At 41.9% G+C, this 12,471-nt stretch overlaps 1 protein-coding gene across 4 annotated transcripts in view; it reads right to left on the bottom strand.

The window, feature by feature from the left end:
- The window catches only part of KANSL1 (KAT8 regulatory NSL complex subunit 1), a 179,688-nt gene that overhangs the window by 27,974 nt on the left and 139,243 nt on the right, over positions 1–12,471 (bottom strand). For all 4 annotated transcript variants that reach the window (XM_063138704.1, XM_063138703.1, XM_063138705.1 and 1 more), the window contains 4 exons: positions 8,913–9,017; positions 3,435–3,550; positions 2,147–2,342; positions 554–719 (listed from right to left, as the gene is read on the bottom strand). In XM_063138704.1, coding sequence (XP_062994774.1) covers positions 554–719; positions 2,147–2,342; positions 3,435–3,550; positions 8,913–9,017 — 583 coding nt within the window. The remainder of the gene's footprint in view (positions 1–553; positions 720–2,146; positions 2,343–3,434; positions 3,551–8,912; positions 9,018–12,471) is intronic.

The raw sequence follows: 12,471 nt of genomic DNA, 5'->3' as shown, positions 1-12,471 counted from the left end.
GCTCTCTCAACAGTTTTTAAAGCCCTGATTAACATCCTTTTCACCAAGGTTGTTATGATGTTATTACGTCATCTGGAAATTTCCAGTCAGATACCAAATCGTCCAGATGAGGGCACAACACCTAATGAACCAACTCTTGTAGTGGAGTAAGAACTCGGCGGAGAGACGCTTGCTTGCCTAACTGTTTAAATGATACCGACTAGGACTCCTGCAGTGCATGCCATGCAGCACAGCCATCGGCAAACTAGGTCAGGAATGCCTGGGAATTGGGGCCAGCGTGGCTCAGAGCCCTAGGAGAGCCAAAACAAATCCCTTCCCAGGCACTTTCTTGTCCAAAAACTGGTCAAGCTCTGCAAACCAGGTGCCAGCTTGCCTCTCTACCAGAAGAGGGAAACAGCCAATATCAACATGGTTCCCAAAGCCTGCACGGCTGGATAAAAAGGACCTCTCCATTGCCCTGGATATTGGTTGTCACACTAGGCTGGGGAAGGGGATAATTTCAGATTATGGTTTTCAAATTTAATAGAGGGCCTTTGAACAGCATGTCTCTTACCATCTGAGAATGAGAGGACAGGGTGGATGCAGGAGTCCAACTGTGAGAGACGCTCCATCAAAGGGGCTTCATACTGGATTTCTGGAGGCACTGAACTCCGAGTGCCACAGAGCACACACATGGGGTTCACATCACAACTGCACCGACCCATGCTATTGCGATGAACCTGGATACAAGAAGCAACGGTTGAAATGACTTGAATATCTGCAGAACTAGGAAAAGTCCGCTTGCTTGTTTCTTGTACAGCCACTGACAGCCTTTTGGATTATCCCTCAGGAGATGTGCACAGTCACCCTTTTCCAACTTTTATCAGTTCTCGTGTACACAGCTTTGGGCTCAGAAGCCCCATGGAGTATCCTGGGCAAATGTGGTCTGTCCCCCAAATGCTGTCTCTTAATGAGCAATGAAGCTGCATTTCCCATTTCATGAAAATGGCTCTTTCCCATATGAACCATATACACATATACACAACTTCTTTAAAAAAGCAGAAGCAGCTCTTAAAACGCTTTTCACAATTCTGATAACAGCAAAGACTGTATCCAATGAGTAGACCCTCTGACCAGGTTCGTATGTAATGAGCAACCATGGATTAATTAATTAACTAACTAACTAACCCATGGTTAGTTGGGGCCATGTGCGAGCAGTTCCACTTTGCATCTAGTCTAGCAAACAACTCAATAAAGTTCTGGCACTCTGGATTGTTGAGGAAGAAACAACCCAGAGTTTTAGTCAACAACAAACCAGGGTTTAAAACTCTGGGTTGGTTCCATTGTCCCTCTTTCTAACTAGCAAAGAAGAATCATCTATATATGTAAAATTTGCACAAAGTGACAGTATTTACAGAGTTAAATTCAGCTATTTTTGAAACACAAATTGGTACATAACTTTTGCTTTATTTTTTAGTACAGATGACACAGCCCTCCCTAAGTGTCCTCCATTAATTCTATACAATCAAAGACATTCTGAATTCAAATGTTCAACTTTCTGCAACACTGCAAGCCAATCCCTTAAACCTGCTGGGGAAAAGGATCCTGGTATCAACATAGTACATTTTTTCTTTGAAAGGCACTTTACCACCCCTTACTTACTTATCCTCTCGGTAATCCTGCAACAGAGGCATATTCATCCCTACTCTAGAAATGGGGGGTCACTGGCTCAAGACCAACACAGTACATAGCAAGGATCTGAAAAACTGTGAAGCTGGCCTCCATAGAGCAGAAGAGACAGTTGCTAAGGAAGGCAAAAGCTCTTTCTTTTGCCCATTCTCTAGTTACCAGGCCAAGGCATAAGCTACCTTCCCACTCTATGCAATCCAAGAGAGGCACTGGGAGGGGAGGCCTAAGAAACGCCACCAGCCCAAAGCCTGACAAGCTTTACTTAATCACACAGCACAGGGCTTTGGTGAACAGATTTCCCAGTGAATTTGGTACTAAGACCAAAATGGGGATACTCATATTTAGGTCTTTCCTACATTGGACCACCATATTCTTTTCACTCCCAGCTGTAGATCTCTCACCTACCACCCTCATTCTTCATAATGATTCTTGTTACCAAGTGAAATACAGAAATGATACCGTCTTCTTCTATGCTGACCTTTTTGGAGAGTGGCACTAGGCTGCTGGGCCGAACGAGACGCCGCTTCTTGCAGCTGAGGACAGGGCGTGTGCGGGCTGCTACACAGGTTCCATCAGGGGCTGAGGACATGGCATTTAGTCTCTGCTTTTTACGCAACAGCTCCTCAGCATCTGAGCCGTCTCCCTGAGCATGCTCTGTTAAGCCTGGCTGCAGACTGCCCGAGAATAGAAAAGGAACATGTTAGGTCATTTTGTCTTGTGACCTCCATCACAACCATCATTATTATTATTATTATTATTATTATTATTATTATTATTATTAATTTATTTATTTATATAGCACCATCAATGTACATGGTGCTGTACAGAGTAAAACAGTAAATCGCAAATCCTATCAATTAAACTTAACTAGGCTCCCACTGTTTTAAAACAGAGAGCAACATTCCCAAGGCCACCCAGTAATTCCACATTTGTAGTAAGAGACTAAAGCCAAAACCTGACTAACACCGTAAATCCTTGGTTAATATGTCACTCCTTAGAAATTAAGTTCCACTGACTGGGTTCAGACAACATGATAGCCCATGGTGGTTTAAATAATCAATGGTGGGTTATTTAACTCACTATGGGTTATCATGTTGTGTGGAGGGAGTTTTTAAACAGTGGTTGGTTAGTGGGCCGAAATAACCAACACTGTGCAGAATTGGCTATTTGAACTACTGTTAGTTATCATGTTGTGTGGAGGGTACCATTGGTTATTTCCTTGCTTATTTCATCAGCCACAGAGTCTCAAGGCAAAGCTGTGGCTGCCATTCTAATCCAGCCAGTAGGATAGATTTTCAGCAGCAATTGCTCATGGGATACTAGCGGGAGGATTGATGGGGGAGAGAAGGCGGGGGAAGAGTGAGTCAAGTCAGTGTGGACTAATAGTCAACTCCTAACCCAGACCACGGTTGATTATTATCCTGTTGCGTGGAGTCCCCCCTAGGTAAACAAATGTTGAGTTGATTATTACCCCACCATTGACTGTGTTGTCTGAACGCAGCGACTGAGGAATATAGGAAGCCCATTCTCGACCCCATTTTCCTGCCCAAAGTCCTTAATAAAGTCTTGCTCCGACCCTTAATTGATCTCCTATTCTACTTGGACCACTATAAACTGATGCTGAATAAATGTTATGAACTGCAGAAATAGTTTGACTCAGACAAAATTATTAGCCCTAGTTCCATCATGGGACTTGTTGAAAATGCCCATTGAAGAGCATTGACTGACCATATATTCTCTCATGGGGGTCTCTGAGAGATCCTTACGTGTTAATAACTCCATTGACTGGTCTCGGCACTCCACAGGTTTTGGCAGGTAGGGACTCTTGGGTATTGCCAATGGATGTACGAAAGTTCTCTGATGGCTGGGCGATGCAGGTGCCCTGTAGAGGGGTGTGGGGAAAGAGAAAAACTCTGTCAGACATTGATTCCCTAGAAAGATGAACATTGTTTCTGTGTTTTACCTTGACATGGCAATAGAAACACCTAGAGTGACTTGGCATCTGGAAGTCCAGGAGTTTAGATTACTATCTCTGCAACAGCTGTCTTTTTGTTTCTAAGCAACAGGGAGTACAAGAGGCTGGTACATGGGTTGGTGACTTCAATACCCCAGTGAATTAGGGACACCGATTGTGAAAGCATTTCCTTCAGCTTTCACAAGCATTCTTCAAGGGAAACTTTGCTTTGTTTTGGAGCAAAAGGCAGCCAGGCAGATCTCTCTCTTTTTAATGTTCATCATGAATCTATCATTTTGTTATGGAAGGCAGCTTTCATAGCTGAGAGCCTCTTCCTATAGTAAATTTCAGAAGATATAGGTGTACATAGGAATACCATGCCAAGATTCCTGCACTGAGCAGGGGATTGGGCTCAATGGCCATATGGACCCCTTCCAGCTCAACTAGTCTATGATTAGCACACTTTGCTGTTTCCTAGGAAAGACCTTTTAAAGCTGATCGACATGCTGTTCATTTCTTTGAAACAATGGTTTGTTAACTCTTTCACATAATTATTTTCAGACACTTTAAGAGTCTAAGCAAGGAATAAGTGCAAAGTCTCTAAACACTTGAATCCTTTTTTTAAAACCAAGTTAACCCTGCAAGAAACTTGGGAGAAAAATAACCCAACAACATTGGAATTACATATTTGAAGGGATAGCTGAAATGGAGCAATAATTTACAACTGATTTGACTAAATCAGTTGTAAATTATTGTCGCATTCAGACAGGTATATTCAGGGTTGAATATCTGAATTTAGATGCATGTTCTGTTTCAATGTCATTTTTAAATGCACAATAAATGAAACAATATATTTATGGCACTCTTTAAATTAACAAAATTCAATGAATCCACACAAAAACTAAACCTTTTAAAAGAGGGGTGGGTGGGAAGAATGCTATACAGACAGACAAGGGGGAACTCCACCGTCCGTTCAGTCTGCTTATTTTCAGAAAGCTCGCTGTGTGACAGTTGCAGAAAACACAACAAATGAGTCTTGTGGCACCTTAAAGACTAACCGATTTCTTATGGCACAAGCTTTTGTGGACTAGATTCCACTACATCAGATAGATGGAGTGTTGTTCTCTGTTGGCAGCCACACATACACATGGGTATAGAGGGAAGAATTACGATGAGTAGTGTGGTAAGATGGAAATGCAAAAAATACCAGCCTTTTTACAAAGAAGAACACTTCAAACATCTCATGAAGCAAATTCTAGTCTATGGACGCTTATGCATAATACCTGGGTTAGTCTTTAAATTGCCACAAGACTCTTTGTTATTTTTCCAGCCCTCTAAAAAGTGCCCATGTGCTAACCCAGAAAACTGCTGAGCATGCTGGAGTACAAGGCCCAATGAACAGGCTTCCACAAGCTTCTAACCCTAAGACCGTCTTCTCCCTTATAAGCCTGCCTGTGCTTTGAGCCTTTCTTTCAGTCCCACCATCTTCACAGGTGAGCTTGGTGGGAACATGGGAGAGGGCCTTCTCGGTGGCTGCTCCAGTGCTCTGGAACTCTGTTCCCGGGGAAGCTAGGCTGGCTCCCTCTTTGATGTGCTTTCGAAAGCAGGCAAAAACTTGTTTGTTCTGACAGGCCTTTGGAGAATAATCTGGTCCTCCATCTATGTTAAGGTCTTGTAAAACCGTTGTGTGTTTAAAACGTTTAATGTTTTAATATTGTATTTTTATTTTATTTTTATTTTTGTACATTTCTTTCCCTAGGTTTAAAATGTATATGGTTTAAATTTTGTAAGGTCGCCTTGAGGCCCAGTATTGGGCAAAAGGCAGGATACTAATACTAATACTAATAATAAATGGATCTGTTCTGTTATGCCCTGCACAGCATGCTTTTTGTGTGTGTACACGCTCAGTTATATGCAGCAATAGTATGAAGATATTTTTAAAAGGCAAGTAGACAGGAAGAGAGATTCTTGAAGAGGTAGATCCCGGGATGAGGTCCCATCCCAAAAGCAGCTGAAACATCCACTGACGTATGGTACCAAGATGGGATTTCCAAGCAGTGAGTAAGTGTCCACAACAATGTGAGTCCTGCTGCACACCTCAAAAAGGGAGTGGTTGCACTCTAAATGATTTTCATACAGTTTAATCTCTGGCACCTCAGACTGATAAATGCCAGGTGTCCTCACTGGGAAGGAGCATTGTCTGAAATGCTGGAGCCAATGACTATCAGACTAGGCAGCATTATCCTATATGCAGCAATAATCTAACTATCTGCAAGGCAGCTCCTTATATCTTTATATAGGAATATTGCCAGCAGCACTCAATGTGGGAAAGGATAGAGAGGCCCTTAATTAAATCTACTCTCTGACTTCTGCCAATTTTAGCCAATCATGGCCCCCCTGTAGCCTTTTAGAGCGGGGGGGGGGGGCTGCAAATGTGAGCACTGATTACCAGAATCTTTACTTTTTCCATATATCTCGTGATATCAACACCTGCATCTCAAGATATTTCAAGGGTTGACCTGTGTTTTTCGAAGTTGAAAGTAGCACTGTCACATTAATAAAGCTATAGATTACATCCAGCTCCACCACCAAATATAAGTTTGCAGCCTGGATCGTAAGTGTATTTAGCATTTGCATGCATTATTCTGAAAATGGTAATTTGCATGTTAATGATCTTTGATCAAAAGCATGAAAATTAGCTGCAGTCTTTTGGCAATCAGTGTTGTCGCTCCATCTGCTCTAAGGAAAGAGGTGCACAGGCACAATTTAACATGGCTACAATCCTGCAACCTGCCTAGTCAAACATAGCTGACATACGTTATCATCACATCTGCACAATTTTTGTGGGCCAGGAAATACGAAGCTGCCTTATATAGAGCCAGACCAGAGGTATATTTATAAAAACAAACAAATAGCATTTTCTACTCGTACTGGGAAAGTTCTTCATGGGCTTAAGTAGCGATCTTAACCAGATTTATTTATTTACTATTTATTACATGTCTATACCCGCCAATAGATGAAGGTCTCGGCTATCAAGTTCTGCTACCCAAAATAACAGGGACTGAATTTGGAACATTTTGCATGCAAACCATGTGCTCCACCACTGGGTTCTGCCATACTCTCAATAATACAGATGCTCCCACCCCCACTTTGCAAGAAGGCCAGTTAAAGTAACTACAAGTAAATAAATGCTGTGACAAATAATAAGCACCCTAAGAGATGTCTAGGCATAGCCAGGAAGGTCTTGGGTGCCTGGTCATCCACGTATTTAACATTTCCTGCTAGTACTTAAGAATGTTGACATTATAGAGGCTGATCTGAAACAACCTGATGCCGTTTTAGCTTTGAGTTTGAATCAATCAGAGCCTGGCCAATATCTAGGTTGGAGTGAAGTCACATGATCTACTCTGAGAAAATAGGTGAAAAGGTGGGATACAATTTTCCCTATAAATTTGCTGCTGACTCTTAGAATTTTCTCCTCCTCCACGTCAATTGTAGCACGGTTTAAACTGGTTTTGGCTGCTTCTCCAAGTCAGCTGCACTAATGCTGTTATACTGGTAGTTTTACGATGCATCTTCAAATTGTTTTAATGAACATGCTGAAAGCCTCCCTGAGCACCATATTTTGTCAGAAAGGAAGAACAGAAATTTTAAACATTAAAACAAATGTTTGATTCTAGTTTGAAAATTGTGTTCCAGCACTGTAACTGAGTAAATACTAATCCCTAGACCACATTAATGCACAATCCTAGAAAAATATATGTTCAACTCCAAGAATAGGCAAGCTTACACAGCCACAAGTGGAAGGATGAGTCACAGATATAAGGCCATTCACACTCTCTGGGAAATATTATCCACTTGTTCAGAGACCGTGTTCCAGAAGAGAACCTTCTTTTACAACTTCATTGGCTGCCAGGCCAGGCCCAGGCCCGATTCAAAGTGCTGGTATTGACATTTAAAGCCCTAAAGGGTTTGGGGACAGGTTATTTGAAGGAACGCCTCCTCCCATATGTACCTGCCCGGACCTTAAGATCATCTACAGGGGCGCTTCTCCGTGAGCCCCTGCCAAAGGAAGTGAGGCAGGTGGCTACTAGGAGGAGGGCTTTCTCCGCTGTGGCACCCCGGTTGTGGAATGAGCTCCCCAGAGAGGTCCGCCTGGCACCTACTCCTTTCATCGCCAGCTGAAGACCTTTTTATTCTCTCAGTATTTTAACACTTAATTTTAACTTAAATTTAAATTTTACTGTTCTAACTCTGTATTTTAATCTTATATCAATTTTGCTGCGTGGTTTTTATCCTGGTTGTGCTTTTTATACTGTATTTTGTATTTGTGCTTTTAACCTGTTGGTTGTTTTATTATGGTTTTAATTTTTGTGAACCGCCCAGAGAGCTTCGGCTATTGGGCAGTATAAAAATGTAATAAATAAATAAATAAGAGATGAAGGTTTAGGGAAAGAGGTTATGGGTTTCCCTGCCCCCACCCCCTGCCCAAGCCTGGTTTCATCCAACAATCTAAGTAGGGATAATGAGGGAAAACTGATTGCGAACTATTCCATGAAACCTTTTAAAGAAGTATTTTTAAGGAGTATTTGGGGGGTTATAATAACATAACCACTGTTTGGTACTCTGAATCTAGTAAATACTGAAGATTTCTTGGTTTGCCAATCTGTTTGGATTTATTTGTTTTATTTTGACTCCACCCCCCCCCAAAAAAAAAACTTCTCCAGAATATTTTGGTCTATAGCTATAAAAAAAATGTAGGAAAAGTACCACTCTTTCCCACAGCTCAAAGCAGCAAATGCAAACTGCATGCAGAAACAATTTCCATTGACCGATCTGTGGATCAGGAAAAGCCGCTGAACAGGGAGCATCAATTAATCTGGTGACATACGTACCTGGAACACTATGCCTTGCCCTGTATCTGCCCCCATATAAGAGCTTGTGTGCTACGCACTCTGAGCTGAACGACTTGCACCTGCAAATTCTGGCTGCTCCCGCAGTTCTCCATAGAGAAACCCCAAAGTATGTATTCTCGGATTTCCCCCGAATAAGGGGGGCAAAAACAACAAAAGGCAGAGAGACAATAAGCAGAGGTTTTATTAATTTTTTAAAGGCCAAAATTTGACTATGTCTTTTTCATGGTAGGGCAGCATACAAGTACTACATATACAGAGCACTTCTAAAGACAAGGAAATCGATTAAAGGACATTCAGCAATACATAGGTGGGGGTGGTGAGAGGGGAACGAAAGGCCTGATATCTGAGCAAGTTCATCCACCCTCAGTACTTACCAGCCTGTCAATCCCCGGCTCCACCTTGACGTCAGCACTCAGCGTGTAGGATGAATCCCACAAGACAGAGTCAGAGGGAGGCGCCTCACCCAGGAGAATCAAGCCCTGAAAGGCACAGGAAAAGAGTAAGTTGGTGGCACTTTGTCAGGTCAAATTCTCCTTCAGACAACTCCATTATTGCATTTCCATCATTAAATTTTGCTTCCTTCTCCACACATATCCTCTTCCCGCCCTTTCTTTTAAAACTTGCTGCATCTATGAAGACTCTCACAGATCTTTCTCTCAGTTCATCCACTTTCATCTACTAGCTAACATTCTTTTATCCACTGTGCCATTTGATTTGTCATCCCTCCACTGAAGAAATCAAGGAACAAGCAAGAAGACCCATTCCAGCATAACTCTCACATATTTGTGTGTATGTCTTCAGTTGTCCATGCTCTGGTGATGTCCAAATTACATTACTGCAATGCCCTCTATGTGGGGCAGCCTTTGAAGACGGTTCGGAAGCTGCAGCTTGTGCAAAATGCAGCGGCCAGATTGATAACTGCAACCAGAAGGTTCGAACATATAACATCGATTCTGGCCCGCTTGCATTGGCTGCCTATACGTTTCTAAGCCCAATTCAAGGTGCTGGTTTTAACCTATAAAGCCCTACATGGCTTGGGACCGCAATACCTGATGGAACGCCTCTCCCAACATGAACCTACCCGTACAGTGCGCTCAACATCTCAGGTCTTCCGCTGAGTGCCTACTCCAAGGGAAGCTCAGAGGATGGCAACAAGGGAGAGGGCCTTTTCAGTGGTGGCCCCCCAATTATGGAATGATCTCCCCGATGAGGCTCACCTGGCGCCAACATTGTTATCTTTTCGGCGCCAGGTCAAGACTTTTCTCTTCTCCCAGGCATTTAACAACATATGCTAAGTTGTGTTTTTTTTTAATGGACCCCAGAACTGTTGTTTAAAAAATGGATACTGTAAACTGTTGTTTTTATATCTTTTTGATGGTTTTAAATTTTGTATACTTTTTCAACGTCCACTGTTTTTTAACTTTTGTAAACCGCCCAGAGAGCTTTGGCTATGGGGCAGTATATAAATTTAATAAAATAAATAAATAAATAAATAAATAAATAAATAAATATGTCATGGAGGTCTGGAAGAACAAGGAAGTAGGAAGGAAAGAAATGAGTTGCTCTCTTAAAAGTTAGTTGGATGGTGTCAGAACTAGAGAGAAGAGTTGCTGCTTCTTTTAGTTCTCCTGCAACAGGCAGAACATTCACTGCTCAATACAAGGTGTTTGTGTGTTTGTCCACAAAAGCTGACTAAAGGCAACTTAAAAGCTGCCTTTTGCTTTCAGTTTTATCCAAAGCTAGCAGATTTTTCTCTTACTGTAAACCCGCTATGACTTTTCCTTCCAGCAATAAGAACAAGCAACTGAAGCTGAGTGGGGCTCAGCTGAAATCAACATCTTCTTAAATCCTAATATTTCTGACCTGAATTTGTACTTTTTGGAAGCCATTTTAGTACTTATGTACTAGTACACATACAGAGAGACACACACACCTCCCCCCAAAGCTATGTACATGAGCTTTTGGTCATTTGCAAATTTATTTGTATTTAAGCAATTAAACGCCAGTCAATCAACTAAAAGATATTTAGTTGACATCCCTAGTTTTCCTAAGCATTGTCTGCCCACCCACTCCTTGTTTAGATGGGGTAGAGGATATCAACCCTTTCCTAATGCTTTGAAGGTTTTTGCGCTCTCAGTAACTACTTATGTAGGTAATACAAATAGTTAAGCCACTTCAACAGCAAATAGGAAGTTGAAATGTGGTGCACATGTAATGCAATACCCCGTAATTTCCAGGAAGTCTGAACATCATACCTCTTGGAAGTTCACCTCATAGAAGCAGCCACAACTTTAGCAGAGTACAATCTAAGCCATGGGTGAACAGAATGAACTGATGAGGGAATTTCTTCTCATAAATGTGATCGAATTTCAAATTCAAGAGGAGTGTAGCATACATACAACAGTACACTAGCAAAATACAGTTGTATTTGCTATAATCCGTGTGTTTACTACAGACAGCTTTTATTTCAGGATCATGGGATTTTAGTATCTCAGAACAAGAAACAGCAAATTAGACAATGCCTTCCATTTGGCCGATGAATGTTTACAGTACAGCAGGCAGGTTTTCAAGTTACACAGGACTCTTACAAGTAAAATAAATGGGTATTGTTATTTATTATTATTTTATTTCTAGAGTCCTTAGCATGTGAACAGTTCTCAATACCCCTTCTTTCATTAATTCCACAACTCTATACAAAAAGCTATGTCAGCTTTCCCATTTTCAGTGTTGTCTCCAGGTTTTGCAGTGCTCTTGCACAAGAGGCGGTCAGTGGGCTCCCATCTCTGACCAGGTCAAGCTCATCCTCGTCACTGTTACCACTGCCCATTCACTCACCCCTCTTTCCCTGGACCCAATGTGCACATTCACCACCTAGGGCGAGAGCCAAAACTAATTGTGGTATCACTCTGTATATTAAAGAGGACATCACATCAAGCAAACTAGAAACCTTAAAATGTGAATGATGTGGACACAGTGAATGACAATATCAGACTCTATCAGACTCCAAAAGTAATTTGGGACTGGGGACATGCTATTGTTCCCTAAGATATGGAGATTTAAATAAATAAATAAATAAGGAAGGAATCCAAACAAGGAAGTGTTGTAGTAATGACTGACTTCAATTACCCTCACATAAACTGGATAAATGCATGCTCCAGTCATGATGAAGAGTTTTAATTTTTCAGTACCCTAAAAAATAGGAATGAACAGAGTGGACGTTGCCCTGGATTTAATCCTAAGTGACCTAGTGTGAGATATAGATGTTTTCAAACCTACTGGAAACAGTGACTATAATGATATCAAATTGTATTTATTTTATATTTAATTCATATGCAAGTGGAAAATTACCAGGAAGTCAAACACAGTCACATTTGACTTCAAAAGAGAAAGTATCTAAAAATGCTTGAAGGTTATTCAAATTTATTTATTTATTTTATTACTTTATTTATTTATTTATTTATTTACCATACTTCTACCCCGCTCCTCAGCCAAAAAAGGCTTTCGGAGCGGCTTACACTTAGGAAAAAAGACAGTCCCTGCCCTCAGGCTTACAATCTAATAAAGACATGACACACAAGGAAAAGGAGTCAAAGAGGGAGGGAGGGAGGAGAGACAAAGAAAGAGAGAGAGAGAGAGAGAGTCCAGCAGGAGCAGGCCCCGATGTTACTTCTGCCTGCTCCTGTCCCCTCGGTCTTTCTTCTTCCCCACAGGGCCAAGATGGCAGTTTGCCCTGTGGGGGTGGGGGAAGAGTCCAAGAGGAGCAGGCCCCGATGTTACTTCTGCCTGCTCCTGTCCCCTCGGTCCTTCTTCTTCCCCACAGGGCCAAGATGGCAGTTTGCCCTGTGGGGGGGGAAGAGTCCAGCAGGAGCAGGCCCCGATGTTACTTCTGCCTGCTCCTGTCCCCTCGGTCCTTCTTCTTCCCCACAGGGCCAA

This window comes from Elgaria multicarinata, chromosome 11 (genome assembly GCF_023053635.1).
Source record: "Elgaria multicarinata webbii isolate HBS135686 ecotype San Diego chromosome 11, rElgMul1.1.pri, whole genome shotgun sequence".
Lineage (NCBI taxonomy): Eukaryota > Metazoa > Chordata > Lepidosauria > Squamata > Anguidae > Elgaria > Elgaria multicarinata.
The sequence above is the reverse complement of the archived record's forward strand: the minus strand, read 5'-3'. Positions and strand labels throughout refer to the sequence as shown.